Here is a 27,237-nt window from a genome sequence, read left to right as displayed (position 1 = left end):
AAAACGGACATCCTAATGAATGAGGCCATTAGTGGAAAGCCCAAAATCATGAGCTTATGCAATCCTGAGAACACTTCTCTAGGAGGTATCTTTGTCATATGCCTACAGCCTCCCAACATTAGTCAGATTAATCAATAGCCACCAGAAAACAGGCAAAAGATAGAATATCCACTTGGGAATTCATTGTTTTTATCACTCAAAGGGTACACGGAAACATTAATCTCTGACCATTCTGAAGAACAATTTACTCAGCTCTGTCAGTAATCAGGGAGCCTGAATTTCAAATCCTCAGCACGATCTTGAAACATGAAGAAGGTAGTTTATCTATAATAGCCTTGATGTGCCTTTATTTCTGTTTTTAGTGGTAGACTGATGGGGTTTCAAAACTGGTCATGCCCTTCTATTAAAGGGAAAATAGCCTGATAAATTCTAGGTTTTTTCTTTTTCTAACTTTTTTTTTATGATTTATTACCTACATTTGACTGTTCTTCTCTCCCCCCAACCAAGGTGTTTGCATTTTAAAAGAGGATTCTGAATTCTACCCATTGAAGTAGCCTCAGAGGGAGCTACTTCTCTTCTGTTCCTCAAATCACATCTCATAGACAGCCACCCATACTGTGAAAAGAAGCAACTGAACTCTTAGAAATCCTACACCTATGAACTCCTGCCTTTATCCTTCATGTTGTAGAGAAGCTTCAACCCATGGAACTAGGTATGATGGGTAATCCCAAGCAGTTTAAAATTGAGATGAAGATTTGTGCCCTTAACACAATTAGATGTTCTCCAAAGTTGCTTGTTAGTATCCTTAATACATTAAAAATCAAATCCTACCCTAATGCTAGAAACGCTGCAGGTGGTTTGGGGATCAATTATTTAAGACACAATTCTCCTACATAAGTGTCTTTAATGTTTATTCAGAAAATAATTGCCAGATGGGCTCAGGAAGTTGCATAAATGAATCAGTCGCAAGGGGATAGTCTTCCCCGGTCTTTCTCCCCTTCTTGGGAAGACCTTGAATGAGGAAAAAGGGTAGACATGCAGAATTTTTGCTTCCTCCCTCTACAGAGCTAAACAGTGTTGACTCCATTCCCTAGTACTGTGAATGAAGGAATGGAAAGGGTTGAAATCGTGTGAGGCGAGGAGATTTGTCATGTTAAGTGAACATGACGGGGGCAGGTGGAAAAGGATTGATCACCCCCTTCTTTTTACTGGCTTGGTGAGAATCACACAAAGTCTGTGGGAGGAGGAGTGGGGAAATGGTGGGGAAGTTGAGTCGGTAGTGCCATTAGGAAGGTGGACATAATAGAACCTTAGGATTCATCTAGTTCACATCTAGTTCAACCTTCTTGTTTTGACGATGAGGGAACTGGAGCTTAGAGAAGTATGTTGACCAGTGTCAGTGTCATGAGTTGTAAGCACACCCAGATCATCTGTGCAGGGCTCTCTCGTCTACATTTAGAGCTTTATGTCTCTAAGATCTTTTAAAAGCTTTTGAAATGCACATTTTGGCCACTCTGGAATGTATCTCAAAGCATTTTGAACATTGTTCCTCTGGCACTAACTGCTCCCAGCAATTTTGTTGAGTCTAATGATTTGCTTTGATGTCACAAAGCAGGAGAGACTTAATTTTCAAATAGAAACATTAAAGTTATGACTATTTAATTGAATACTTTTGGCATGCCAGACATTGTCTAAGTGCTATAGAAAACACAAGAAATCTAAGGCATTAAGCTTGCCTTAGAGCACATTCTATGTTTTGGCTGGAGAGACAAAATATAAATATACAAAAACAAAACATTACAAGATGACAGTATATATACATATATATATATATATATATGTATATGTATATTATGGATGCCATTGGTAAGATAAGACAAAAATTCCAATATGTTTGGAATCAGAGGGCCTGGATTCAAGTCTTGATTAGGTGACTACTGTGTTACTTTGGGCAAGTACAGTAGCTTCTCTGGGCTTCCTCTTTCTCATCTGTGAGATGAGATTAGATAACTTGACATTTAAAGCCCCTTAAACTTCTCAATTTGATGATCCTGTGAAATTTGCAGCCCACTAGAGGGGTTTGGGTTTGATTGCTCTGCTTTTTTGCATAATCTTGGGCAAGTCACTTCAACCTTCCTGGGCCTCAGTTTCCCCATATGTAAAATGAGAGATTCCATTGACCTTTAAGGTCTTTTCTGACTTGAAAGTCTAAGTCTCCAAGGAAGAACAGAGCAGGCCGGGATGGTCTAGGGAGACTTCCTAGAGGGGAAGGAAGCCGAGCGGTCCTTAGAGGAGAGAGACTGACTTGGAAGAGTGATGCATTTGCCCAGGAGAGAGCAGGAGGGAAATGTCATGCTTTCTAAGGCCGGGGGAAGTCATGGAAGGGAAGTTGTTTATGAAACCGATCCTGAAAAGTCTTGCACAACTTCACGTCTGCCTTCTCAATGGAAGGGGAAGGAGGGAGGGAGAGAGAATTTGGAACTCAGCGTTTCCAAAGCAAAGGTTAAACACCAGGACAGATGGCTCCGGAGGCCGCCTGCAATTAGGCCGGGGTCCGGGTACTTACTTGATGGGAGGGAAAGATCTCTGGTAGCAGCAGCGGGACTCATAGTAGTGGCAGGAGGAGCGGCTGCGGGGACACACACAGCAGCACTTGCAGACGGGGTCGTTGGCGCAGGAGCAGCAGCAGCAGTGGCAGTTGGGCGTGTCGGAGCAGGTGCAGTGGCAGCACTGGCAGGTCCCGTCGTCGTCGTACGGGCAGGGGAAGCAGGTGCAGTTCCGTTCTGTGGTGAGAAGGAATCTCATGCAGAGGCACATGCACGGCCTGGGCAGGCCTCGGTACCATGGGCAGCACGGGGAGCAGAAGCACACCGGCTCCTCCGAGGACCACACCTGGTTGGTGACTTCCACGCGTGGTTCATAGCGTCCCCCCATGGCAGAGGCCATCCTGGCAGCACTCTCTGTGCCTTTGGTGCCAGCTGTTACGGGCTGGGGTGCCCAGGCACAGCCTGGCATGTACTGGGTAAGACTGAGTTCATTGCTTATGTCACAATCCCCCTCTCCCCTCTTTCACCCCTCTGTGGGGTTGCAGGTACATCCTCCCCACAGGGCCAGACATGGGTAGTGGGGCTGCAGGTACATCCTCCCCACAGGACCAGACATGCTTAGTGGGGCTGCAGGGAACAAAACCCCCGGGGACCTTTTGCTCTCACCATGTAGGGTGCAAATGGAAGAGGCTGGCTCTGTTAACTCCTCCTCAGGTTAAGTAGCTCTGGATGCCATGGGGGGCAATCGGGACCTAGGGCTTAGTGACCTGAAAGTCTAGACTCCCCATGTGCAGAGTCACATCGCACGGAGGGTGCCTAGTTCCTGGTAATCATGGGCCAGTCATTTCAGTTCCCTGGACCTCAGTTACCTCATCAGTAAAGGGAAGGCGTTTGGACTAGATCAGGAATTCTTTCTTTTTTATTTTATTTGTGTGTGTGAAAATAATTATATATATATAATTATGCATGTAATTTACATATGTGCATATATATATTTGTATATACTTATGTATACACACATGTGCATATATAATTATGTATTTGTATAAATATGTATATATGTTTGTATGTATGGTTTTTTGGGTGTATATATGTATATTTATATATACACATATATCTAAAAGTTAGTTACACTAAGTGAAGAGCCTCTGATTTGGTCAAACTCTTACTTGAATAGGAATTCTCTTTTCAACATTTTAGACAAGTGGTCATCACACTTCTAGCAGTAAATACATCGTAGAAGAAGCCACAAGGTGCCTTTGCAATCATGTTGTTGCCTCATGATGCAAAAGAAGAAAATGAAATTTCCATCGAGTTGCCAAAGTTATTTTCCTAAAGTATAGATCTGTAGATCTGGGATTCTTTTTTATTTTATTTTAATAGCTTTTTATTTACGAGTTATATGCATGGGTAATTTTTCAGCATTGACAATTACCACACCTTTTGTTCCAACTTTTCCCCTCCTTCCCCCCACCCCCTCCTCCAGATGGCAGGTTGACCAATACATGTTAAGTATCTTAAAGTATAAGTTAAATACAATATATGTATACATGTCCATAGTTATTTTGCTGTACAAAAAAGAATCGGACTTGGAAATAGTGTACAATTAGCCTGTGAAGGAAATAAAAAATTCAGGCAGACAAAAACAGAGGGATTGAGAATTCTATGAAGTGGTTCATAGTCATCTCCCAGCATTCTTTCGCTGGGTGTAGCTGGTTCAGTTCATTACTGCTCTATTGGAACTGATTTGGTTCATCTCAGTGTTGAAGATGGCCACGTCCATCAGAATTGATCATCATATAGTATTGTTGAAGTATATAATGTAGATCTGGGATTCTTAACCTTGTTTGTGTCATGGACCCCTCTGGCAATCTGTAAAGCCCATGAAGCCCATCTCAGAATCATGTTTTTAAATTCATGAAGCAAAATGCACAGGGTTATAAAATGAAACACTATTGAAATAGTTGTCAAACTATTAAAACTTCCAAGTTCATGGACTCATTCAAATCTGGGTCAGTCTGTGGACACTAAGCTAAGAATCTTTTCACTGGAATGAGGTCTCTGAATCTAATATCATATGAATTGAAAATATAAGGAACCTCTAATTATTTTTATTCTATAGAAATATAGATTCATTAAACTATTGAGCCAATACTTAAAAAAAAAGGTTCAAGTGAATAAATGGGAAACCTCAGTGTCAGCGATATGATCCTGGAAGGAATGATCTGTGTGATACTTTTAGACGCTCTCAAAAAGCCTTTGCAAAAAGCAACCAGAACTCCAAGCCATAGAATCAGTCACACCTACCTGAAAAATCAGCCATCTCCATCATATTGTGTCTGTTGATTCTGGCAAGATGAAAGCTCTCCAAATGTTTCCAGTTTGGATAAAATTGATATTGATGAAAATGTTGGTGTCATATTCTAATAGACTTGTGATGAAAAGAGCCATCTAGAGAAAGAACTATGGAGACTGAATGCGGATTAAAGCATAGTATTTTCTCCTTTTTTTGTTGTTTGCTTGCTTGTTTTTTTCCTCATTTTTTCCTTTTGATACAATTTTCTTGCGCATCATAACAAATGTGGAACTATGTTTAGAAGAACTGCACATGCTTAACCTATATTGGATTACTTACTGTCTAGGGGAAGAGTAGGGAGGGAGGACAAAAGGAGAAAAATTTGGAACACAAGGTTTTGTAAGAATGAATGTTGAAAACTATCTTTGCATATATTTTGAATAAAAGAAAAACTTTTATAAAATTTTTTAAATGGAAAAAAATGTTGATGTCATTCCATGGAGAACTTCCAGACCTGGTGAACATTAGTTAATTCATGACTTTTATTTGTGATGTATGAATATCACAATGCTAAGCAAAAGGTGCATTTTTCAGGTTTTCCTCTTAGAAGAAGTTCTTTTAAATAACAATGGAGTAAAATATACTTTAAATAAAACCTGTCAGTATTTAGGCTAACATTGTGGCAGCTTCTCTATGAAGATAAAAAATTTCCTAGAGTGGAAGTGTACTTAAACACCTATACCTTACCTTGAGACTCATTTCTGTGGAATGTTCTGGTTTTCTTTGTAGGGTTGTATAGGATGCCTATTATATCTTGGGGAAATAAAGTAGTAGGTTAGAGAATCAGAGAGTGCTTTGGGAAGATCTAGTTTCAGGATTACAGAACCCCATATTTCAAAGTTAAAAATCAGAGGTCATCTAGTCCCTAGCTTCTTAAACTGTGTTTTACAACCTCATATGGGTCTTGTAACTAAATATGAGGGTTATGAAATTAGATTTATAATAATAAATGTCTGTTATCCTTATTTTATATTCTTATATATCTATGTACCCTCTGACTGTTCAAATCTTGCCTGTTCCTTAGGGCCTTGCTCAAATGTTGGCACATCTCACATCAAACTATATGTGAAACTGATCTAGGAAACTAGATCTCCTCAAAGCTCTCTTTAATTCTACAACTTACCACTTTATTCTCCCAATGCTTATATGATTATAATAACTAGCAAATTTATTGCTCTTTTAGGTTTGAAAAGATTTGTATATTTTATCTCATTTGATCCTCACCACAATTTTGTGATAGAGATACTATTATTAATATCCTAATTTTGTAGGCAAATAGTGATATCAAATGAATTGTCAAGTAACTGCAGCAACATATGACTCTGGCTGCCCGAATAGCCCATTTTGTAATGGAAATGGAATTTGTGGTATCATAATCTTATTTTATCGACAATATAGCTTTTCATATCTATTATGTAGTTTTTCTGTTCAAAACTTTTGTAACTCACTATCATTTATCAAATATATCTAAAATTTTTTGATTTGGTGTTCAAAACTCTTGCTATAGTTGAATGACACACAAGATTTCTATCCTTATCTTATTCCCGTTATACTACTAGAGTTAAACTCTTCTATTTAATTTAAATTTAACTTGTCATTTAATTTAAATTTAAATTGCCATTTCTCTATGTCCTGCATTGTACTTTCCATTACTTTGCTCATATTTTATGTCTTCTATGCCCACCATCCATCTATAGCCTTCCCTACTCCAATCCGTTTCTGACTATTGAAATCTTACCTGTTCCTTAAGGCCTTGCTCAAATGTTTGTACATCTCCTATCAAACTATCCCAACAATCAATAATGATGATCACCCTTCTTTTGGACTCCTCCCTGCTCATAAAATCAATTTGGTTTGTACTTATCATGTATCATCATTATATATTACAATTATTTTCACATTCTTCATTCATATCTCTATTAAACTCCTTGAGGCAAGAATCTTATTTCATTTTCATCTTGCATCAGTCCTATTACAATTATCTGAAAAAATAGTACATATTTGTTGAAATTGATTATTTCTCTTTACAAGGGACAGATCTTGGTGGGGTAATTTTTCCATCTTCATATTTGCTTCTGTAAATGAAATAACAATGGAAGATGAATGCATCAAAAAAGAATCTAGGATGTGATAAATATGGAGAATAAAGAAATTTCCCAAGATGCCCAACACTATGGTGCAGGGAATCTGCCTCATCAATTCATAGAATCCCAGAATTAGAAGGAATATGTATCTTATTCCTTGCCAATAGATGCAATATAGAATTTTAGGAACTAAGATTTAAAAGAATCTTGAAGATCTTAATCTTTTTAAAGAAATGAGATCCTCAAAGGTGATGTTATTTGTCTCAAGCTATCCAGTGCCCAATCAAAAATGAAACTCCAGATCTACTGATTAACTGTCTCAATTCTCCACTCACTGCATTCTATAAGACAAATTAATATAGCATTTTCTGAAAATGGTTTCCTCAAAGGTCCCTAATTTATCATCGTCAAATATTTTGCATATCCCATTCTGAGTCAAGTGCTCTTGAGCTGGAAGAGCCCCTCACATTCAGTTCTGTGTAAACAAGGGGCAGAAATGAACTTTGTTTTGTTTACAAGACATCTGAAATGTCATTTATTGACACTTTACAAGTCTAGATTTTAAGCTGTGCTACATTTGAAAGCCTTTAAATCTCCCTGATCGCACATTTACATGATGTCAGGAAAGTAGTCCCTCCTGTCAGAGGCTCACAGATACATAGCTCATTTAGAATTTATTTAAGATGGGGGAAAATTGATTAGCCTGAGTTAATGTACATTTCGAGAATTTTGGAAACCACTAAGCCTTGCCACGATTTGCCACAATGGTTCTTTATAATCCCTTCCTCACAGAGGTTTTCAGTCACTGATGCCATAATTACTAGATTAAGAGGGATAGGGAGAGGGAGCCTTGCTGAGCCCTTCCTTCCAGAGGCTGAGCTAGCCTGGAGGTGGACTCCACAGCTGGACTAAAATGGACAAAGGGGATCCTGCATATGTGGATTGTATATTATTACTGCTGGCACTCCAGGCCTGGATTTCTTATTTTCCAGCCCATTTTTGAAGTTTCTGTTATTCACATTCATTGATCTAGTGGGATTTCGGTAGCTAGTGTAAGTTTGGGGAGAGGGGTTCAGGAGGAGGAGAAGAGAGGATTCTGTGGGAGGGACCCAGCCTAAGTAAGTGTTCCAAATACTTAGCGAACCTCAGGTCAAGTTACTTAACACTGTTTGCCTCAGTGCCCTTGTCTGTAAAGTGATTTAGAAAAGGAAATGGCAAAACACTCCAGTATCTTTGCTGAGAAAACTCCAACTGGGATCACAGAGAGTTAGATGTGACTGAAATAACTGAAAAACAAAGTGCCCCTCAGTTTATGCTTCTCCTATGCTCCTGAATCAATCACTAACCCTACAACTGAGCAACTTCAGTGAGGGCTTTATCTCCCTCATCCCACAAATGGGAAAGAAACAAAGCATAGAAAGAAATTTTTTCCTTCTGAGATTGGAATCACCTAACTGGTGTCTCTCCAACAGATGCCTTTCTTTCTTTTAGGCTCACTCTTATTATTATATTGCAGATCTTAAAGAGTGGTCTGCAGAGCCTGGCAGGTTCCTAAGATCCTTTTGGATTGTTTGCGGGGTCAAAACTATTTTCATAACACCAAGATGTTATTTGCCTTTTTAAAATGTTCTACCCTTTTCCAACTACATAGGTCTGTATGAGGCTAGATTTTCTTCATATACTTCAACCAAAATGCCAAATTGCAACAGACTGAATGCAGAAGCAGATACGAGAATATAATTGGATAGGGCATCAAGGTGGCACAATGGATGGAATGCCAGTCTCAGAGTCCGCAAGATTTGAGTTCAAAATCGTCCTCAGGCACTTGCTACTTATATGTCCCTGGGCAAATCATTTAACTTTTATTTCCCTCAATTCTTCATCTGCAAAATAGGGATGCACTGGAGAAGGAAAGGGCAAACCACTCCAGTATTTTTGCCAAGAAAATACCATGGTGTTGAGTCAGACATGACTGAACAACAAATCATGGAGCTCATTCTATATTCCTTCATTAGGGTACATACTCCTCTTTGTTAACATCCTCTTCTAGTAGCTAGTTAAGTGGTTAGGAGTATTTACAGAAAAAGGGAATACTCTCAGTACCCTCATCAGTAGTACTTATATCATATAAATATATAATATAATATATAAATATATGTAAATTTCCAGAAGGAAGTGGGGGGGAACCTTTTCTTAAAATCAGAAGTATTTAACAATGCAATGGTCTTTCTAAGGAGGCAATGATTTTCCCTATCATAAGACGTCTTCAAGCAGGAGTTGAATGACCACTCCATTTGGATCTGGCTTGTAATTCTTTCCCTGTGCTTAATACATGTCACTTACTTCACAGGATTATTGAAGAGATCAAATGAGATAATGTATGTAAAGTAGTTCTCACACTTTAAAGTATAATATGCATATAGGCCACCATCATTATCTTGTCCAAAATCCTCATTTTATAGAACAATGTGAGACTTGGAGAAAGGAAATGTTTTTTCCATGGTCACATAGATGATAAACAACTGCACTGGTATTTAAACATAGATCTCCTGATTTAAAATTAGCATTCTACATGTGCTACTTATTTCACAAGATTGGTGTGAGAAAAGCACTTTATAAATCTCAAAGCCCAACAAAATGTAAGCTATCATTATTTGCAATGACTAATAAGAATAGTACTGCTTAAAGCTTTTTTACTTATTGTACTACCAGTTTTGTGTGGATTGCCACCCATTTCCTGAACTTCATTCTATTCACCTTCACATTGTGCTTTCAATTTCATATCCATTCATTTTTCAAAAGTTAATTATTTTTGAGTCAACACCAAAAGTAACTTCTTACTAATTAAACCAAGTTAGCAACAGCCTACTTCATATGCATTAATTCCAGGTTATGCTCATATTTCCAGGGATCTTTCAAGTTTTAATTACACAACAAAGAACCACCATTCTCCTTATTCAGAGCATCATTTCCTACTACAGTCTTGGGATTGCAAGAAAACTCATCAGTCCTGAGATTTTGTTTCAAAGGTACTTGAAAGAGCTCATTTAAATACAGCTGCATAAATAAAAGAAGTTAGGCAGCCAATTAAGTGGACAAATACAGTGGAAAGAGCATGGAATCTGAAATGGAGGACTAACTTTCCAAACTCAATACTTCTACTGAATAGCCTTCTAATTTTGATAAATTACTTAACCTCTCTGAGCCTCAATTTCCTCATCTATAAAGTAACTAGTATTTGTATAGCTCATTATGATTTTCAAAGCATTTTACGAATGTTATCCTAGTTTTCTTCACATCAATCCTACGAGATGGTGATAGAGTTGTTTTTATTTTATTTTATTAAGGTGAGGAAACTGAGGCAAGTGCAGATTAAATGACTTTCTTGGGATCACACAAGTAATAAATATCTGAGATTGAATTTGAACTCTTCCTGATGCCAGGTATTGTGTTTTATCCATTGTAGCACTTAGCTTCCTAGTAAATAATGATTTGGGCTGGATAAGCTCTTACTATAAATCCCTTCTAGCTCTTAAACTGTGATTTTCTATTATGTTTCCATTTTAAATTTATTAGTTAGATCAGAGCTCCTGAATGATATTTGCCTCTGAAAGTGCTCCTGTTCCTAGAAAATGGATATTGTAAAGTTTGACAAAATGAACTTGAATAGTGGTCAGTATTTCTGAGTCATTATTTGATCAACCTGGCCTTCAGAAATGTCAGACATGATTAGATGTAGGGATGTCATGGCAGACTTCTAGGTTTCTCCTCTTTCTCTTCAGCAAGAGTCATTCTGAAACTGCGTGAAAAAAGAATGGGAAAGCAATCTATTCAACGGTCAACATTTTAGAATCCATTTATTAAGAGCACACCATATTATTAAGCCTAGAGCTAGAGCTGGACACTAAACATAAATAATTTGATTTTATTCCATTCAATCCAAAATGTATTTATTAAACACTATTGATAGCCACTCACTGTGCCAGAGCTTTACAAAGACAAAAACAAAATAGCTTCTGATCTTGAGGAGCTTACATATATAGGTAGTAAGTATCTGAGTAAGTAGGTGAATTCCTCTTGATGCTAGGTGTTTTGTTTTATCCATTATACCACTTAGATGCTTAATAAATATTGTAGTTGGGGACATCAAATGTCACTTCCTACATGAAGCCTTCTCTCTCTCTCTCTCTCTCTCTCTCTCTCTCTCTCTCTCTCTCTCTCTCTGTCTCTCTCTGTCTGTCTGACTGTCTGTCTGTCTGTCTGTCTCTGTCTCTCTGTCTCTCTTTGTCTCTCTCTCTCTCTCTCTCTCTCTCTCTCTCTCTCTCTGTTTCTCTCCCTCTCTCTGTCTGTCTCTCTGTCTTTCTCTTTCTGTCTCTCACCTCTGTCTCTCTGTCTCTCTGTTTTTCTCTGTCTCTCTCTTTCTGTCTCTCATCTCTGTCTCTCTGTCTCTCTCTCTCTCTCTCACATACACACACATCCCTAATATTCTTTCCACAAAACCCCCCAAGTTACTTTATATTTACTTCGTATATATCTTGTATTTATTCATCTATGTCTATGATGCCTCAGAGTAGATCAAAGAAGTAGGGAGTCCATTCCAGGTATTGGAGACACCTGTGCCCAAACACTCAAGAGATGGAATGACGTGGGTTATTCTAACATGATAATTAAATTAGTTTGACTGTAATGCAAAATAAGCAAAAGAGAGTAATGTGTAAAATAGTCCTAAAAAGATAGGTGAAGTCTGTAAATATCCAACTAGAGAATTTTTTGGTTTCATTTTGGAGACAATATGGAGCCTCTGAAGCCTCTTGAGTGGGGATTAATCTGGTTAAACTTGTGTCTTAAGAATATTAAGTCAAAGAGTGGATGCCCATCAATTGGAGAATGGCTGAAGATAGCGTATGAATGTTACGGAATATTATTGTACTATAAGAAACAATAAGCAGGATGATTTCAGAGAGGCCTGGAGAGATTTACAGGAACTAATGCTAAGTGAAGTGAGCAGAACCAGGAGATCATTGTACACGGCAACAAGATTATAAAATGATCAGTTCTGATGGATGTGGCTCTCTTCAACAGTGAGGTGATTCAGACCAGTTCCAATAATCTTGTGATGATGAGAGTCCTTTACACCTAGAGAGAGGACTGTGGAAACTGAGTGTGGATCACAACAGTATTTTCATCTTTTTTTGTTGTTGTTTGCTTACATTTTGTTTTCTTTCTTAGATTTTCCCATTTTGATCTGATTTTTCTTGTGCAGCATAATATTTGTGGAAATATGTACAGAAGAACTGCACATGTTTAACATATGTTGAATTACTTGCTGCCTAGGAAAGGGGTTTGAGTAAGGGAAGGAAAAATTTTTGGAACACAAGATTTTGCAAGATTTTGAAAATTATCTATGCATATGTTTTGAAAATAAAAAGCTTTAATAAAAAAGAGAAAACAGAAATGGAATAAAACAATATTAAGTCAATAGCTCTGTAGAGGATGACTTAGAGCCGGAATTCTTAAATTGGGGTCCATGGGCCTACTGCAATGATTTCATAGATAGACTTTAGGGGATCTGTGAACTTTGTTGGAGAAATAAATCTTTATTTTCATTAATTGTTAATTATCATTTCCTTCAATTATGATTAAATTTTTCTTTTTACCTGAAAGGGGTATGTAAGCTTCACTAGACTGTCTATGACTTAGGGAGAAATAAAGTTGGATATATGAACACAAATTAAAAGACAGTTATGGGATAACTAGATGGCACAATGGAAAGAATACCAGCCCTGGAGTCAGCCCTGGCCCTTATTGAACTAGCAATGAGGATGCAATACACAGACCAATTTATGACAGCCATGATGCAGAATAAAACATGAAATCTTAGGAAAGGTCTGAACAAAATACTACGAAGAATCAGAAAAAAACCACATAGATTTCTTATCCCTAAACCAAGATATCATCATTCATGCAGCAGGGTATTCCTCAAAATTCACTACATGCTCATACTGTGCTAAGTACTAGAAAAGACATGAGAAAGAAAACATGGCTTCTCCCCTCATTGGAAAGTCAATACACAAATAAGAAAAAAACAACAAATATACAGAGATGTCAGAACCCATTTATTCAGTTCTTTACATCTACAACATACCCAATAAGAAGTCATTTTTGAAGACTGTAAATAAGAGGCTACCCACTACCTCCTGAGAACCCATTCTCTCCTCCTCTTCCTCATTATTATTCCTCATCTTCCCTTTATACCCAGGAATTATTCTTGACTTCCCAAATTAAGGCTACCTTAAGGCCAAATACCAGGGTATTTGGGTAGCGCCTCTAGCTTGGCTGTAGATAGCATGGAGCATGCAAAGAAACATAGCTAGAAGAGAGTTAGAAATAATATGGTTCAACTACTTCACTTTACAAATGAGGAAACTGTGGCCCAGACAAGCTAAATGGCAGCTCCAAGATCACACGGTAAAACCTGAATTTGAACCCAGGTCCTTTGATTCTAGGGCTCTTGCTATTGCATTGTCCATATTCTGCTTCATTGAGCTCAGTCTTTTTGAAGCCAAAAATTCACTCAGATGCTATTTCAATAGGAGCCTGATCATTCTAGGAATATACCTGAACTAGATTTAGAGGGAACCAAATGTTCTTAACTTCTGGATCTCAGAATTCACTTATTGTCTCTGAGAAGATTTGCATGACTGATGGCTACTTGATGATTGCTCTCTTACTTATGTTTGAAACTTTAGAGTTATCAATGAGTCTTCCTGCTCCCTTAATTCTAATACTTAATAATTTATAAAGTCCATCTCTGCAACAATTGTCACTTGCATTATTTCTAGACCTTTATTGCAATAGATCCTCTCTTGCCATGGCTTGGATTTTGCATCAGCTACTTACAAGGCTGTCCCATATCATTCGCTTCTTGATTTCTGAAATCCATTCTTTAAATTGCTGATAGAATAATCTGTTTTTTAATCCAGAGATATAATGTTACTTCACTGCTTAACAATCTTTAATGGCTCCTTATTGATTATTAAATAAAGTTTAACTTTCTTTGTCTGGTGTTTAATGCTGTCTAACAACTGGTACCAATATCTTGCCATGGCTTTCATTATCTTCTACTTGGATTGCTGCATCAGTTTCTTACAAGGCTGTCCTATATTATTCTCTTTTTGATTTCTGAAATCCATTCTTTATACTGCTGACAGAATAATATGTTTTTTAATTCAAAGATATAATAAGATTACTCTTCTGCTCGACAGTGTTTAATGGCTCCTTATTGATGATTAAATAAACTGTAAATTTCTTTGCCTGGTATTAATGCTTCCACTAATCAGTACCAATCAGTTTCATCTAAAGACCAACCTCTTTATTTAATAAAAAGAGAATCTGACATTTTGAGAAGTTTAGTGCCTAGGTTCTGACCATGTGGTTCGAAAGCCCCAAGTGAGAATATCTGAGCAGATCCCACAAAACTTAGCTTTTAATCTACTGCTGTTTCTATTATCCAAGAATTTCTTAAACTGATGATCATCTTCATCTAAGTAAAACCCAATTTTCCTTTTCCCCAAAAGAAAACAATGATGGCAGGAGAATTAAAGAATGCTTTTGGCCACTGACAACATTGACAATTGTGAGAATGTCCTGAGGGCCAATGCCACATCAACCTTCAAGATACCAGATTTTATGCATTCTAAGGGAATTTTAAAGTCTAAATAGTATCATAGCCACTTACAGTCACGGCCTCATGCACAGAATATTTGCAGGGGAATTTTGGCCATGATGTTAATTTCTCAAAGAAAAATAAAAAGTGGCTGCTGTACTCTAGTCTTTAATAAATACATAGCTCTGTACTCAGGGTGGGGAGGTTGTTTGCCCTCAAGGACTGCAAGAGATTGGATTGGAAAAGACAGAACAAGAACAGATAGCCAAGGTTACCATTATTAACTCATATGTGTTTACCAAAAATGTCCATCTAAAATTCTTTAAACAATGAAATAAAAATCATTGAGAAATAAAACACTAAAACAGAGGAAAATATGCCTAACTCAGCAATTAAAAAACTTGGTGGGGGGGAAGAGAAATAATATCAATCTAATCAGACAAAATATTACAGACTTTTAAACTCTGGAAAACTTACTTTTTAAGTATAATTTTTATTCTTATCAAATAAAATAATCACATAAGGAAGAGGTTCTCACCACCATACTTGTTGAATATTTACTTTTTTTCTTTTTTATGACACTATTTTAAGTTAATCATTTCTACTTTGGTCCTGTTGTTTCTGGTGTTCAATTCATTAAACACTTATTAAATATCTACTGTGTGCCTGTCACAAAGCTAAGTAGGAATACAAATTTTTTTTTAAAAAAGGGAATCCATGACCTCAAAGAGCTTATAATATAAAGGGAAAGTTAAACATAAAAGGAAGCTTAAAAGGGAGGAGGGGGAAAGGGACACCAGGGGTAGCCAGCATGGGAGCATGATGTTCTGGGGAATCAAACCAAGTAGTGCTGCTGATGGGGAGAGGAGAGTAACTTAGAAAATTCAGATTCTTGCCCCCTAAAAAGAAAGCTTAGGAAGGAATTGAGTGCTCCATCTTTCAGTTTCCAAATGAAAGAAAGGAGATTTCCTTTATTTTTCCTTTTCCTTTCCTTTTTCCTTCCCCTGCTCTTCCCCTTCTATCTTCTCTTTCCTTGCCCCTTATCCTTCCCAATCTCTTTTCCCTTCCTCATCTTCTTCCCCCTTTTCTTTCCTTGGATAGAATAGAGAGGAACACTGACCATAACATGAGGTAGGAGACAATAGCACACTTGAACTGATGCTGAGTGAAATGAGCAGAACTAAGAGAACATTGTATATGATAACAGAAAAATTATGTGATGATTAATTGTGATAGACTTGGCTCTTCTCAACAGTATGATAATTCAAATCAATTCAATAGATTTGGGAGTGGAAAAATGCCATTTGCATCCTGAGAAAGAACTATAGAGACTGAATATGGATTGAAGCATAGTATTTTCACCTTTTTTTTTCTTTCTCATGTTTTTTCCCCATTTGGTCTGATTTTTCCTTTTTCCTGCACAATATGATTAATATGGAAATATGATTAAAAGAATTATACGTATTTAACCTATATCAGATTATTTGCTGTCTTGAGCAGGCATAAGGGAGGAAGGGGAAAAATTTGCCTTATAAAATGAAAGCTGAAAACTTTTTTTACATGTATTTGGAAAAATAAAATACTTGAAGAAAAAAACAAAGTTTATATCAAGGAAATAAAGAATAGTTGGGGAAAAGAAGATCTCTAATAAATGAAGGAATCAGGAAAGGCCTTGTGGTGACATGTGAGACAAGATTGGAAGAAAAATGAAGGATTTCAGGAGGCAGAAGTGAGGAAGGAGAATGGATCAAGCATAAAGCTAGAAAAGACATGGAAGGGAAGGAGGAATATCCCATGGTGGAAAGTAGTAAATAAATAAGCCAGACTTGAACATGGGAAGGGAAGTAACTTGAGTATCTGAATTAGGGATCTGGACAGATTTTGAAAAGCTTTAAATATCAAAGGAAATTTTTATTTTATCCTAGAGAGAATATAGCTTCTAGAGCTTCTTGAGCAGGTGATATGTTGAGACCTATGCTCCAGGGCAAAAAATTTTGAAGCTGTATGAAGGATTTATTGGCAAGGGAAGCAGAGAGACCAATCAGGAGGCTATTTGCGAAACTGTTCAGTGGATGGAATGCTGGCCATGCATAGAGAAAAAGGGACAAATGTAAGAGATGTTGAAGATCATCTCTGACCTTCAGGTTTTTTTATTCATAAAATGAAGGTTTTGAATTAAATGATGTCCAAGGGCCCAGTCATCTTATAATCCTATGGTACCATGATATATGCAGAATGCTCTCAGTTTCTCTCTCAGTTCTTTCCATTAGACCATTTATTGAATGATGACTGTGGAGCCCAGCCCAGGCACTTTGGGGAGTACAGTACTGCCAGCTGTCCTCACTTTTCTTAATTTTCAACCCTTTCCAACTGCCTGAAGAGCTAGGTTGAAATTCTTGGCAGCTCTGTGAGAGATGTTTTGAAGTTCCTTTTAAAAAGTCCAAGCTAATAACCTGGTGATTGCTTTTACGGCTTTCCAAGGAAGTGTGAAATGCTCTGATGGCTGTAGACAAAGTGTCAAGAGGGTCTTGTGGCAGTGAAGGGTGAGAAAGTTATTGCTTCCTCCTGTATTACTTAGAGATTGTACTAAGAACTACTGCTTTGAATAAAACTGAGGAGGAAGAAAGACCCAAGGTTCCATCTTTTTGTATCCCTAATGTTTTTGCACAGTGCCTGGCACATAGTAGATCCTCAATAAATGTTTTATTGTTTGATTGATTGATGTAGCTGTAAAAGTCTATGATTCACTATTAAGACGAAGGGAAATATTGGATCAGCCCCTACTTTTAAAAATGCTGTTCTTTTTTTTAGTGGGAAAAATTAATTAATGTTTATTACATTTACCATATTAGTTTTTGTTCAAATTTATGATGTAGTGAAGCTGGATTTTTATTGGCCATATTTATACTTTATAGTATATTGAATCTCATAATCACTGTATATCATACATCTACAATTGTAGAATCATAGAATTTCAGAGGAAAACAGTTACTAAGAGATGGAGAACTTATCCCTACTTGTCACTGTTAAGATTAGAAAACTGAATTCCAGAGAAGTAAAATATCTGACTGCATTTCAAGAAGCACAGGACCCACGATTTGGAAAGTATTAGTCCTACTGTTATACTCTGCTCTGATCAGACCACATAAAATATTGTGTTCTATTCCAGGTACCACATTTTAGGAAGAATACTGATGAGCTAGAGAAGAGTCCAGAAAAAAGTACCTCAAATGGTGAAGGGCTTGAGGATATTTTAATTAATCAACAGTCATTTATTAAATATCTACTCTCTTCTAGGCACTGTATTAGACTCTAGAGATACAAATTTTAAAAAATTAAACAATCTCTGCTATCTCTCTTTCTCTCCCTGTCTCTTTCTATCTTTCTCTCTGTTTCTCTATCCAGCTTTGTCTATCTATCTATCCATCCACTTATTTATCCATATTTCCATCCATCTATTTCTATCCATCCATATTTCAATCTTTCTATCCGACTTTATATTTATTGATCTTTCTATCCAACTGTTTCTCTGTCTATTATGTATCTTTCTTTTTCTTTGAATATCTATCTATAGGCATATGTATATATGTATGAAAAGAATAAGCATTTATAATATAAATACAAAATAATCCCAGGTGTTATAGAAGAAAGATATTAATAATTGGAAGAGGAGGAATCAGGAATTGTTTTGTTTACAAGGCAGGGCCTGAGTAACATTTTGGAAAAAAAAAAAGGAGATTCTTTGAATATATTTTAGGCATGAGATATGACAAAAGCACAGAGATGGAAAATGGAAAAGTGTATATGAGAAAAAGAGTTTAGTTTGACTGGACTGGTAAGACTAGGTAGGGGCATAATAGCCATTTTAAGTAGCTGAAAGGCAGTCATGTGAAAGAGAGCTAATGCACTGAGAGTGAATTTATCCTTTCTAGAAGTCTTCAGGCAAAAGCTGAATAAACCCTTCATATGTATGCTGTATTGCAGAAGTGTCAAAAGCACAGCTTGTCCATGACATCTGCAACACTCCAGAGTAAGGTTTGAACCAAATTAAAGTATAATTAGGAAATATTTACCAAAATAAAGAAAAATGCAATAAAAGATATGTAATATTGCATTTTAAAACTGAATTACTATGTGGCCCTCAGGGATCCTTTTATATGTATGGTTTATTGGTCTATGTTTCTATAGGAATTTGATGCCATTGTTATTTAGGAAATTATTATTTAGGTATACCATAAATTAGATGATTTCTGAGGACCCTTACAGATCTGATATTCTGTAGTTTAGGCCAGTAGTGTTGGACTTAAGATTAGAGCTCACTAAAATGTACATGGGTCACTGGAGTATAGTGGAAAGTCTTTCTCTTAGATTTAGGAGACATGGCCTTGAAGCCTGACCCTTATAATGATTATGGAATGTCAGTGCTGTAGGAGGCCAAATAAGGCAGACATTAATGATGCTCGGGAGCATCTGGGAAAAGCTGGGAAAGTATAGGAGTCAGGATTAGACCTTTAAAGACTTTGGATAGGTAAGTAATGAGAGGAGGCTTTTAAAGAAGGGCAAGTCCCCAAACTTGTGCAAATGACTTCAACTTAACAAACTACTTGTTTCTTCTGAAGAGAAGAAATTTTATTCCTTTGGATTCCTCAGAGGAGGATATCCTCACAGATATCAGGAAGACCTAGGTCCAAGCCCTGCCTTTGACACATATTCTAGTTGAGGATTTCTGTATAGGTTTAAGTTCCAAATGCCACAGGCTGCTTTTAAAAGATGAGTTTCTGACTTGCATCAGTGGAAGGAATTTCCATGCTGGGAATTTATACTGATGAAACTATAAGATTTTTCTCAACAACAACAAAAAATCACAACATGATTAGGAAGACAGGAAATCCTCAGTGGACCCAGTCTCATAATATATAATTAAGAAATAGGTGTTAGAAAGACATTCATTTATATAATTTGGGAATCTCCTTCCTAACTCTGATGGACTTTAAAGTCAGCATTTTCCCTTTTCAGTTCTTGTAGCAGAGCCTCCTTCAATGCTCTCTCTGTAGACATCCATCACTCCCACATACCCTCTGTGCCAGTTGCTTTTAAGCTATCTGTTCACTTCAGAGAGATGAAAGAGAATTAGCTGTCAAGGGCACCCAAAGACATTCTCACCTAGGAGAGGAGGCAGGAGACCCCCCAGAAAGGGGACACAAAATTTGTTCTCAGGTGTTAGTCTCTTCCCCGACATGCAATTATGGGATTGAAGGAAGAGTTGACAATGCAGCCTTCAGCTCTCATTCTAAAAGTGACTGACATTGACAGAGTTGGTCTACATGTAGCTTGGGAAACTATCTGCTAAGAAAAGAGAAAGTTTTCCTTTCCAGTCTGGTGCTCCCACCTGGGCTGTGTCTTCTGCAACTCCTTCAGCAGGATCTTGGCAAAATTCAGCTCATTTCTCATTGTTGTTCTGTCATTTCAGCTGTGACCCCATTTGAGGTTTTCTTAGCAAAGATACTAGAGTGGCTTGCCGTTTCCTTCTCCACCTCATTTTACAGATGAATATACTGAGGCAAACAGCATTAAAGGTCACACAACTAGTAAGTATCTGAAGCTGAATTTGAACCAGGGAAGATGAATCTTGCTAATTTCTGCTTTGGCACTCTATCCACTTGGTCACTTAATTGCATCATTTCTTTCTGAATCATTCTCATAGTTTCATCCAGTTGAAAGCTGGAAGAAATATAGAAATCACATATCTAATACCTTTAGTTTATAAACAAGGAGACTTAAGGCAGAATTACTTTTGCAAGGTCATGTAAAAGTAGTAGGTAGCAGAATGATAATTGAACCCAGGTTCTTTAGAGCTTCTTTTTCATCTACCCCAACTACCTCCATTCTTGGGACACTCTCTCTGGTCCTTCCATTAGTCTCTCCTTTAAGCAGGAAGAATGGGAACAAAGGTAAGTTGGTTTTTGCAAACGTGTTTCTGAAACACTTCCCCTTTGCTCCCCAAAAAGGTACAGGATCAGCCTGAAGCAATTTACTTGAAATCATTAAAATTTGCCTTCCATGAATATTATACTTTGCTCCTTTCCTCCTGTTTACTGTGTTGGGTGTCCAGCTTGCATGCTTTTATTGGATAGGAAAAAAATAATTAAAAAAACTTCAGAACTTGTTATCACAGGATATGAACTTGAATTCTTCCTATATCACTTACTATTTCTCTTGTCCTCAGTTTCCTCATCTATATATATAAAAAGATGATTGAATGAGATAGGAGACCCTCCCAGGTCTACAACAATGAATACATGATGCTATAGTGTACTAAAATTAAGGTATCTCCACTTAAGTGGGGGGGAATTTAGTGTGTTATCTTTCCTGACACATTCACATCATGAATGAGAAACTTGAAGTATTTCTTAATCCAAAATAATAATAATAATAATTTTGTGATTATTTAGTTGATTAGTTGTATCTGATTCTTCACACGCCATTTGGAATTTTCTTGGCCAAGATAATAGGGTGGTTCACTATTTCCCTTCTCCATCTCATTTTACAAATGAGGAAATTGAACAAAATAGGGCTACATGACTTACATAGGGTGACAAACCAAGTATGTCCCCCCCCCCCATTTCAGGCACTTTCTGTCTCTCTTCACCAGAATTTTCTCCCCCTCTCCTCTCCTTCAACCATTTCTCTGATCTAGAACTCTTTCTTACCATTGCTCCTTTAGGAGAGACAACAAAGAAGGTCACTCTTTACGGAAGACTCCATATTAAAATATTCAGAAATTCTTGTGATATAATGAAAAGAACACAGGTCTAGAGTTAGAAAACATTGACTCAGGTCCCAGTTGTAAAACTTTAAAATTTTCATCTGCTGCTCTGCTTAGTTTCATCTCTATGGAACAGCATGTCCCTCCCAGGATAAGCTCATTACCACTTATTTCATTTGCATGTCATGGCATCACTTCCCTGATTTCATAGTTCTCTTCTAGAATGAAGGACAAAAAACAACTCCTGTGAGTAAATCTGGATCTGGAACTCCCTCCTTCCTTCCTTCCTTCCTTCCTTCCTTCCTTCTTCCTTTTTTCCTTCTTTCCTTCCTTTTTTCCTTCCTTCCTTCCTTCCCTATTACTTCTTATTGAAAAAAATAAAAGGAATTACATGCAAAATGGCTATGTTTCTGAATAATATCCTCCTGCTCCTTCTCCTTCTTCCTTTTCCTCTTCTTTCTCTTCTTCTTCCTTTTTTTCTTCCCAATTCTTCTTTTTTCTTTTTTGCTGTAAAATAACACTTAACAATAAAGAAGTATGATATTATTTGCAATATTCCACATTTATAGTTCTCCATTTACCTCACAGGATCACTAAGAAAATGTGAGCTGCTGAGGTAAGGCAACACAGTCCCTGAGAGAGGAAAGCAATACCTGTTTTTCCCTTTTTTCCTTAAATCAGATTTCTTTTATGTTCAAGTTACTTCGAATCTCTATTGCTTTTCTTAAACTGTGCAAAGGGGATAGGGAATCTCAAATCTACCTTTGTTGCTTCCAATAAAATGAACAATTGGCATCTACTCTTGCATGTGATTGAAATCTCCTACCTCCCAAATTCCAGTAGGTAGAGGGTGGAAATTCCTACATAACCAAGCAACCTCAGCAGAACTTGGCTGTCAATAAGACCTAAATAGAATGCAGGGGCAATTGCATTTTCGACATGATTAGGCACCTGCCTAGGCCTTGAAAAAGGTCTGTTGTATTTGAGCACATGAGAATTAGAATTCATGGAAACCACTTTATTTTTACTACAATCTCATCCATTTTCTGGATCTCAAGTCACTGAGGGAAATGTTCTGATTCTGATGTTCTGATTCTGAAAAGATTTTCTCTAACCAACTGTTCCATCTTTCCCATCTTGTTTTTACAAGGACAAAAATCAATAATATACAATCAAGGAAAAGCCAATTCATAGAGGGCTAGCCCTGGTGTAGATAGTCTCCAATTTGTGTCTTCTGCCATGCTAACCCTGACCACAGGTTATCATATTATAAGAATAAGAATATAGTTATACGAATATAGACTAAAACAAAGAATATAAGCTGAACTCCTTTTCTAGAGAGGGTACACTTAGTTCCACTAATGTGATTTAGAGCTAGAACTGTGTTGGTTTATAGAATCATAGGATTTAGCATTGGAGAGGACCATAGAAATTTGGTCTAGAATAGGGATTCCTAAATTTTTTGTGTTATGTGCCTATGGACCCCTTTTCAGGAAAAAAAACAGTTTTCAAAGACATATAAATTTTAAAAGATGATTATGCAAAAAAACACCCAGTTTTATTGGAATACTATTACCAAAGTATTTTTAAAAACCAAGTCCATGGTCCCTAGATTAAAAACCCTAGTCTGCTTAGTCAATCTCTCTTGTTTTTATTTTATTTAAAAAAATATTTGTATTTCTTTGCTTTTGTATCATTTTTTATTTTCAAATATATCCTTTTTCTTTCTTCTTTATCCAGAGAATTATTCCATGTTTTTTAGTCACTTTTCTGCCATGCCTAATTTTCATTATCCCAATTTGTGGTTTTCTTGGCAAAGATACAGGAGTGGTTTTATATTCTCTTCTCTACTCATTTTTCAGATAAAGAACTGAGGTAAACAAGGTCAAGTGACATGTAGAGGATCACACTAAGTATTTGAGATGAGATTTGAACTCAGGAGGAAATAACATGGAGGTATCTCATGTTACAAAGACTTTTTTTTAAAGAGAAAAAATAATTCAACAAAATAACCCAGATCTAAAGTTATACATAAGTTTCAAACTTATACTTGCTTACTTCTGCAAAGAAGGAAGGCAAGTGCATTTTCTCTTATCTTATTTGAAATCAGCCTTGATCACTAGAGCTGTACAGCACATAGTCTTGTTTTGTTTTCCTCTGACTCCTTTATTTTACAAATGAAGTAATAGAGGTTGACAGAGGTCAAATGAATTTTTTAAAGTTTTAAAAACATAAATGTTAAAGACCATGCCTAGATGAAGGGACAGGTCAATTCTCTGAGAGCCTCCACAGCTGTGAATCATATCTGAAGGAGTTGCAAAGCAGCCTTTGCTGTTGCAGGTGTTCCTTGTGGATTAGGAATGAAATAAATTGGAGGCAAAAGGGAAGAGGAGAGAGGTTAGAGAATGCAGCTGCCTCTCCGTCCAGAGGTCAGACAATGCAACTTCTTCTCAGTTTCCTTGCATCATCATCATCCTCTGACATGAAGAGATCCATTCTACAAGTCTGAGTTAGACCTCCAGCAGCCACTGGCAGGTGGCTCCCATATCACAACAAATAAAGTTTTTAAGGTTATCCAGTGATAACCTCTTAGAACAGACTTCAAACCAAGCATGTGTGATTCCATAATTCAGTCAATAAATATTTATTAAGTACTTACTATGTATCAGACACTGTGCTAAGCACTGGGGATGCAAATATGAAAAAATAAAGATAGTCCTTGCCTTAAGGAAGCTAACAATTCAATGGGGAAAAGATAGCCCAAAAGGAAGGGGATGAGGCTGGAGAGGGAAGGTACCCAGTGGAGTATGATGGAGTCCAAAGGAGTGTAGTGAAGTGGGACAAGAAGATGTATCAGATCTGGGATTGTTCTTTAATTGGAGGAGATTCACTCAGTTTCTAGTTCCTTGCCACTATAAAAAGGGCTGCCACAAACATTTTTTGCACACGTGGGTCCTTTTCCTTTTCTTATGATCTTTTTGGGATACAGACCCAGTAGAAACATTGCTGGATTAAAGGGTATACACAGTTTGATAGCCCTTTGGGCATAGTTCCAAATTGCTCTCCAGAATGGTTGAATCAATTGACAACTCCACCAATGATGTATTAGATAGTGTTGTGCAAAATTATGTCTCACTCTCTCCTCCAGTCATTTAGAGTCCAGTGGCCAGACAAAGGTCAGAACAACTGGTGATGGCCCCGATCTGATAGTTGTGAGGTAACTTAGAATGTTTTAACTTGCATTTCTCTAATCAAAAATCATTTAGAACATTTATATGATTATAGATAACTTTAATTTCTTAGTCCAAAAACTGCCTCTTCATATTCTTTCACCATTTATCCACTGAAGGATGGCTTTTATTCTTTGTTTGACTCATTCTCTATATATTTTAGAAATGAGTCCATTATCAGAGAAACTTGGTGTAAACATTTCTCCCTAGGTTCCTGCTTTCCTTTTAATCTTGACTATATTGGTTCTTGTGAAACCCCTTTTTAAATTTAATATAATCAAAAGTATTTTACTTCTTATGATCTTTTTTACCTCTTGTTTGGTCATAAATTTTTTCTTTACTCATAGATCTGAAAGGGAAAATTTTCCATGACCCTCCTTATTTGCTCATGATATTAGCCTTTATGTCAAAGTCATTTTATCCTATCTTGGGATACAATGTGAGCTGTTGGTCCATCCCTAGTTTCTGCCAAACTGCTTTCCAGTTTTCCCAGCAATTTTCGTTCAATAGTGAATTCTTGCCCCCAAAATTTGAATCTTTGAATTTGTCAAAGTTTAGATTATTATCACCATTTACACTATATATTGTAAAGGCAGTCTACTCCACTGATTTGCCACCAGTGCCATATTATTTTGATGATTACTCCTTTCTAATATAGTTTGAAAATCTGGTATTGCCAGGCCATCTTCCTTCACATTTAAAAAAATTGATCCCTTTGATATTCTTGACCTCTTTTTCTTCCAAATCAACTTTGTTGTTGTTTTTTTCTAGCCCAATAAACTATTTTTGGTAGTTTGATTGGCATGGTGCTGAATAAGTTAATTAATTTAAGTAAAATCGACATTTTTATTATATTGGCTCGGCATGAGCAATTAATTTTCTCCAATTGCTTAGATTTGTGTCTATTTGTGTGGAAAGTGTTTTTTAATTATGTTTATATAGTTTCTGAGTCTGTCCTGAAAGCTAGACTCCCAACTATGTTATATTATCTGCAGTTATTTTAAATGGAATTTCTTTTCCTATCTCCTCTAGCACTCCATGTCCCAAATCACTCCATTATAATTTAATGCTAATTCACACATTTATTTTTGTGATTTCATTACCTGAAGACAAGCACAGTTAGACTCATGCTCTAGACTTTTGCTCTGTTCTCATGTTTTTAGTGTTACTGCCTCTCTACTCATTTTACTTCCATAATCTTTCTTACAATAATCACCTCAAGTGTAGGCTCAACACCATATCACCACTGTTAGATAAATAGTAAAGACTTTCTGACTACTTCTGTATATTCCAGAAAGTAACAAAAGAGTAAACAGCTATTTGAAAAAAATCTGTCGCCTCCAAACAGCTGTCTCTTTTTGCCCTGAAACTCTTAGTCCCCACAATGAAATTAGTTCGAAGGTTCCAAGACTTTCTCAGATAAATTAACAGCAAATTGCTGCGGGTTTTTTAAGGAGCTTGTATAATTCGACGTACAAAGACAAAGAAGGATTTGTAAAGAACTGTGAACTTTTGTTACATACAATTTGTTTCTTAGAAGTTTATATTAAATTCAGCAAAGTAGCGGTAGCAAAACTACTCTCTGCCCAAACTTCTAAACTTCTATTTCCTTGTATGTGCTTTATTGATTTTTTTTTTTTGCATTTGCTATCATTTCCCACTAACTTCTCTACAAATAAAAATCTCTTATTTTTAAATTTTTATTGACATTTAAATTTTTTATATAATATATATTTATAAATAACTCAATCTGTCTTTTTCCCTTTTTCCTCCCAGAAGCCATTTATTTTGTAAACACCAAAAGAGGGAGAGAAAAAAGTTCAGCAAAATTATATACCAACCAAGTTCTATATTATATATAGTACTTCATACCCATAGTCCAGGTTTCTGTGAAGAAGGAAAAGGGATGCAAAGTCACTTCTTTGGGGCCAAACTTGGTCATTATAATTTTAACCCTAAGTTTATATGTCTTGTTATTGTTTCCATTTACATTATTATAGTCATATGTATATTTTCTGCTTACTTTATTTTGCAGCATTTTATGTCTTCCCAGTCTTCTCTGTATTTATATCCATTAATCTTTACAGAACAATTTCTCTAAGAAATTCCGTTCAATTCACATGCCACAATATGTTTAGTCATTCTTCCACTGATGGACATATTTTTCCTATTATTTTTTGGTTGCTGCCAAAAGAGATTATTAGAAATACTTTGGAATATATCAGACCATTATTATTATTATTTTTTATCACTAACCATTTTGGATCTGTATTTATCAATGGTATTGCTAGGTCAAAAATATGGACATATAGTCATCTTCTTAGCATCATTCCAAAATGCTTTCCAGAACACTTGGTCCACCCAATTCATGACTCTGCCTTATAGTATATTTGTGTTTTTCAACAACCTCTTCAATGTTATATATTCCCTGCTTTTACCAGTTTTGTCAGCTTTCTGTCTATGAGATGAAATTTCAGAATTGTTTTGATCTGCATTCCTGTTGTTTTGCAACTAGGAATACACTGAGACTTAGTTTAACTTCCAGGTCAGCAAAGTTTGTCTTCCATATCCTAGTCATGCCCATTTTTG

The 27,237-nt window shown here is 36.6% G+C and overlaps 1 protein-coding gene across 2 annotated transcripts in view; it reads right to left on the bottom strand.

Annotated features, from left to right (window-relative positions):
- TRIM42 (tripartite motif containing 42) overlaps window positions 1-3,007 on the bottom strand; it is a 54,185-nt gene extending 51,178 nt beyond the window's left edge. For both annotated transcript variants that reach the window (XR_007951929.1, XM_051985650.1), the window contains exon 1: window positions 2,567-3,007. Coding sequence is in view for 1 of the 2 variants with exons in the window: in XM_051985650.1 (XP_051841610.1) it covers window positions 2,567-2,946 (380 nt within the window). In the remaining variant the exon portion in view is untranslated. The remainder of the gene's footprint in view (window positions 1-2,566) is intronic.
- Window positions 3,008-27,237: the final 24,230 nt, after the last annotated feature.

This window comes from Antechinus flavipes, chromosome 3 (genome assembly GCF_016432865.1).
Source record: "Antechinus flavipes isolate AdamAnt ecotype Samford, QLD, Australia chromosome 3, AdamAnt_v2, whole genome shotgun sequence".
Lineage (NCBI taxonomy): Eukaryota > Metazoa > Chordata > Mammalia > Dasyuromorphia > Dasyuridae > Antechinus > Antechinus flavipes.
The sequence above is the reverse complement of the archived record's forward strand: the minus strand, read 5'-3'. Positions and strand labels throughout refer to the sequence as shown.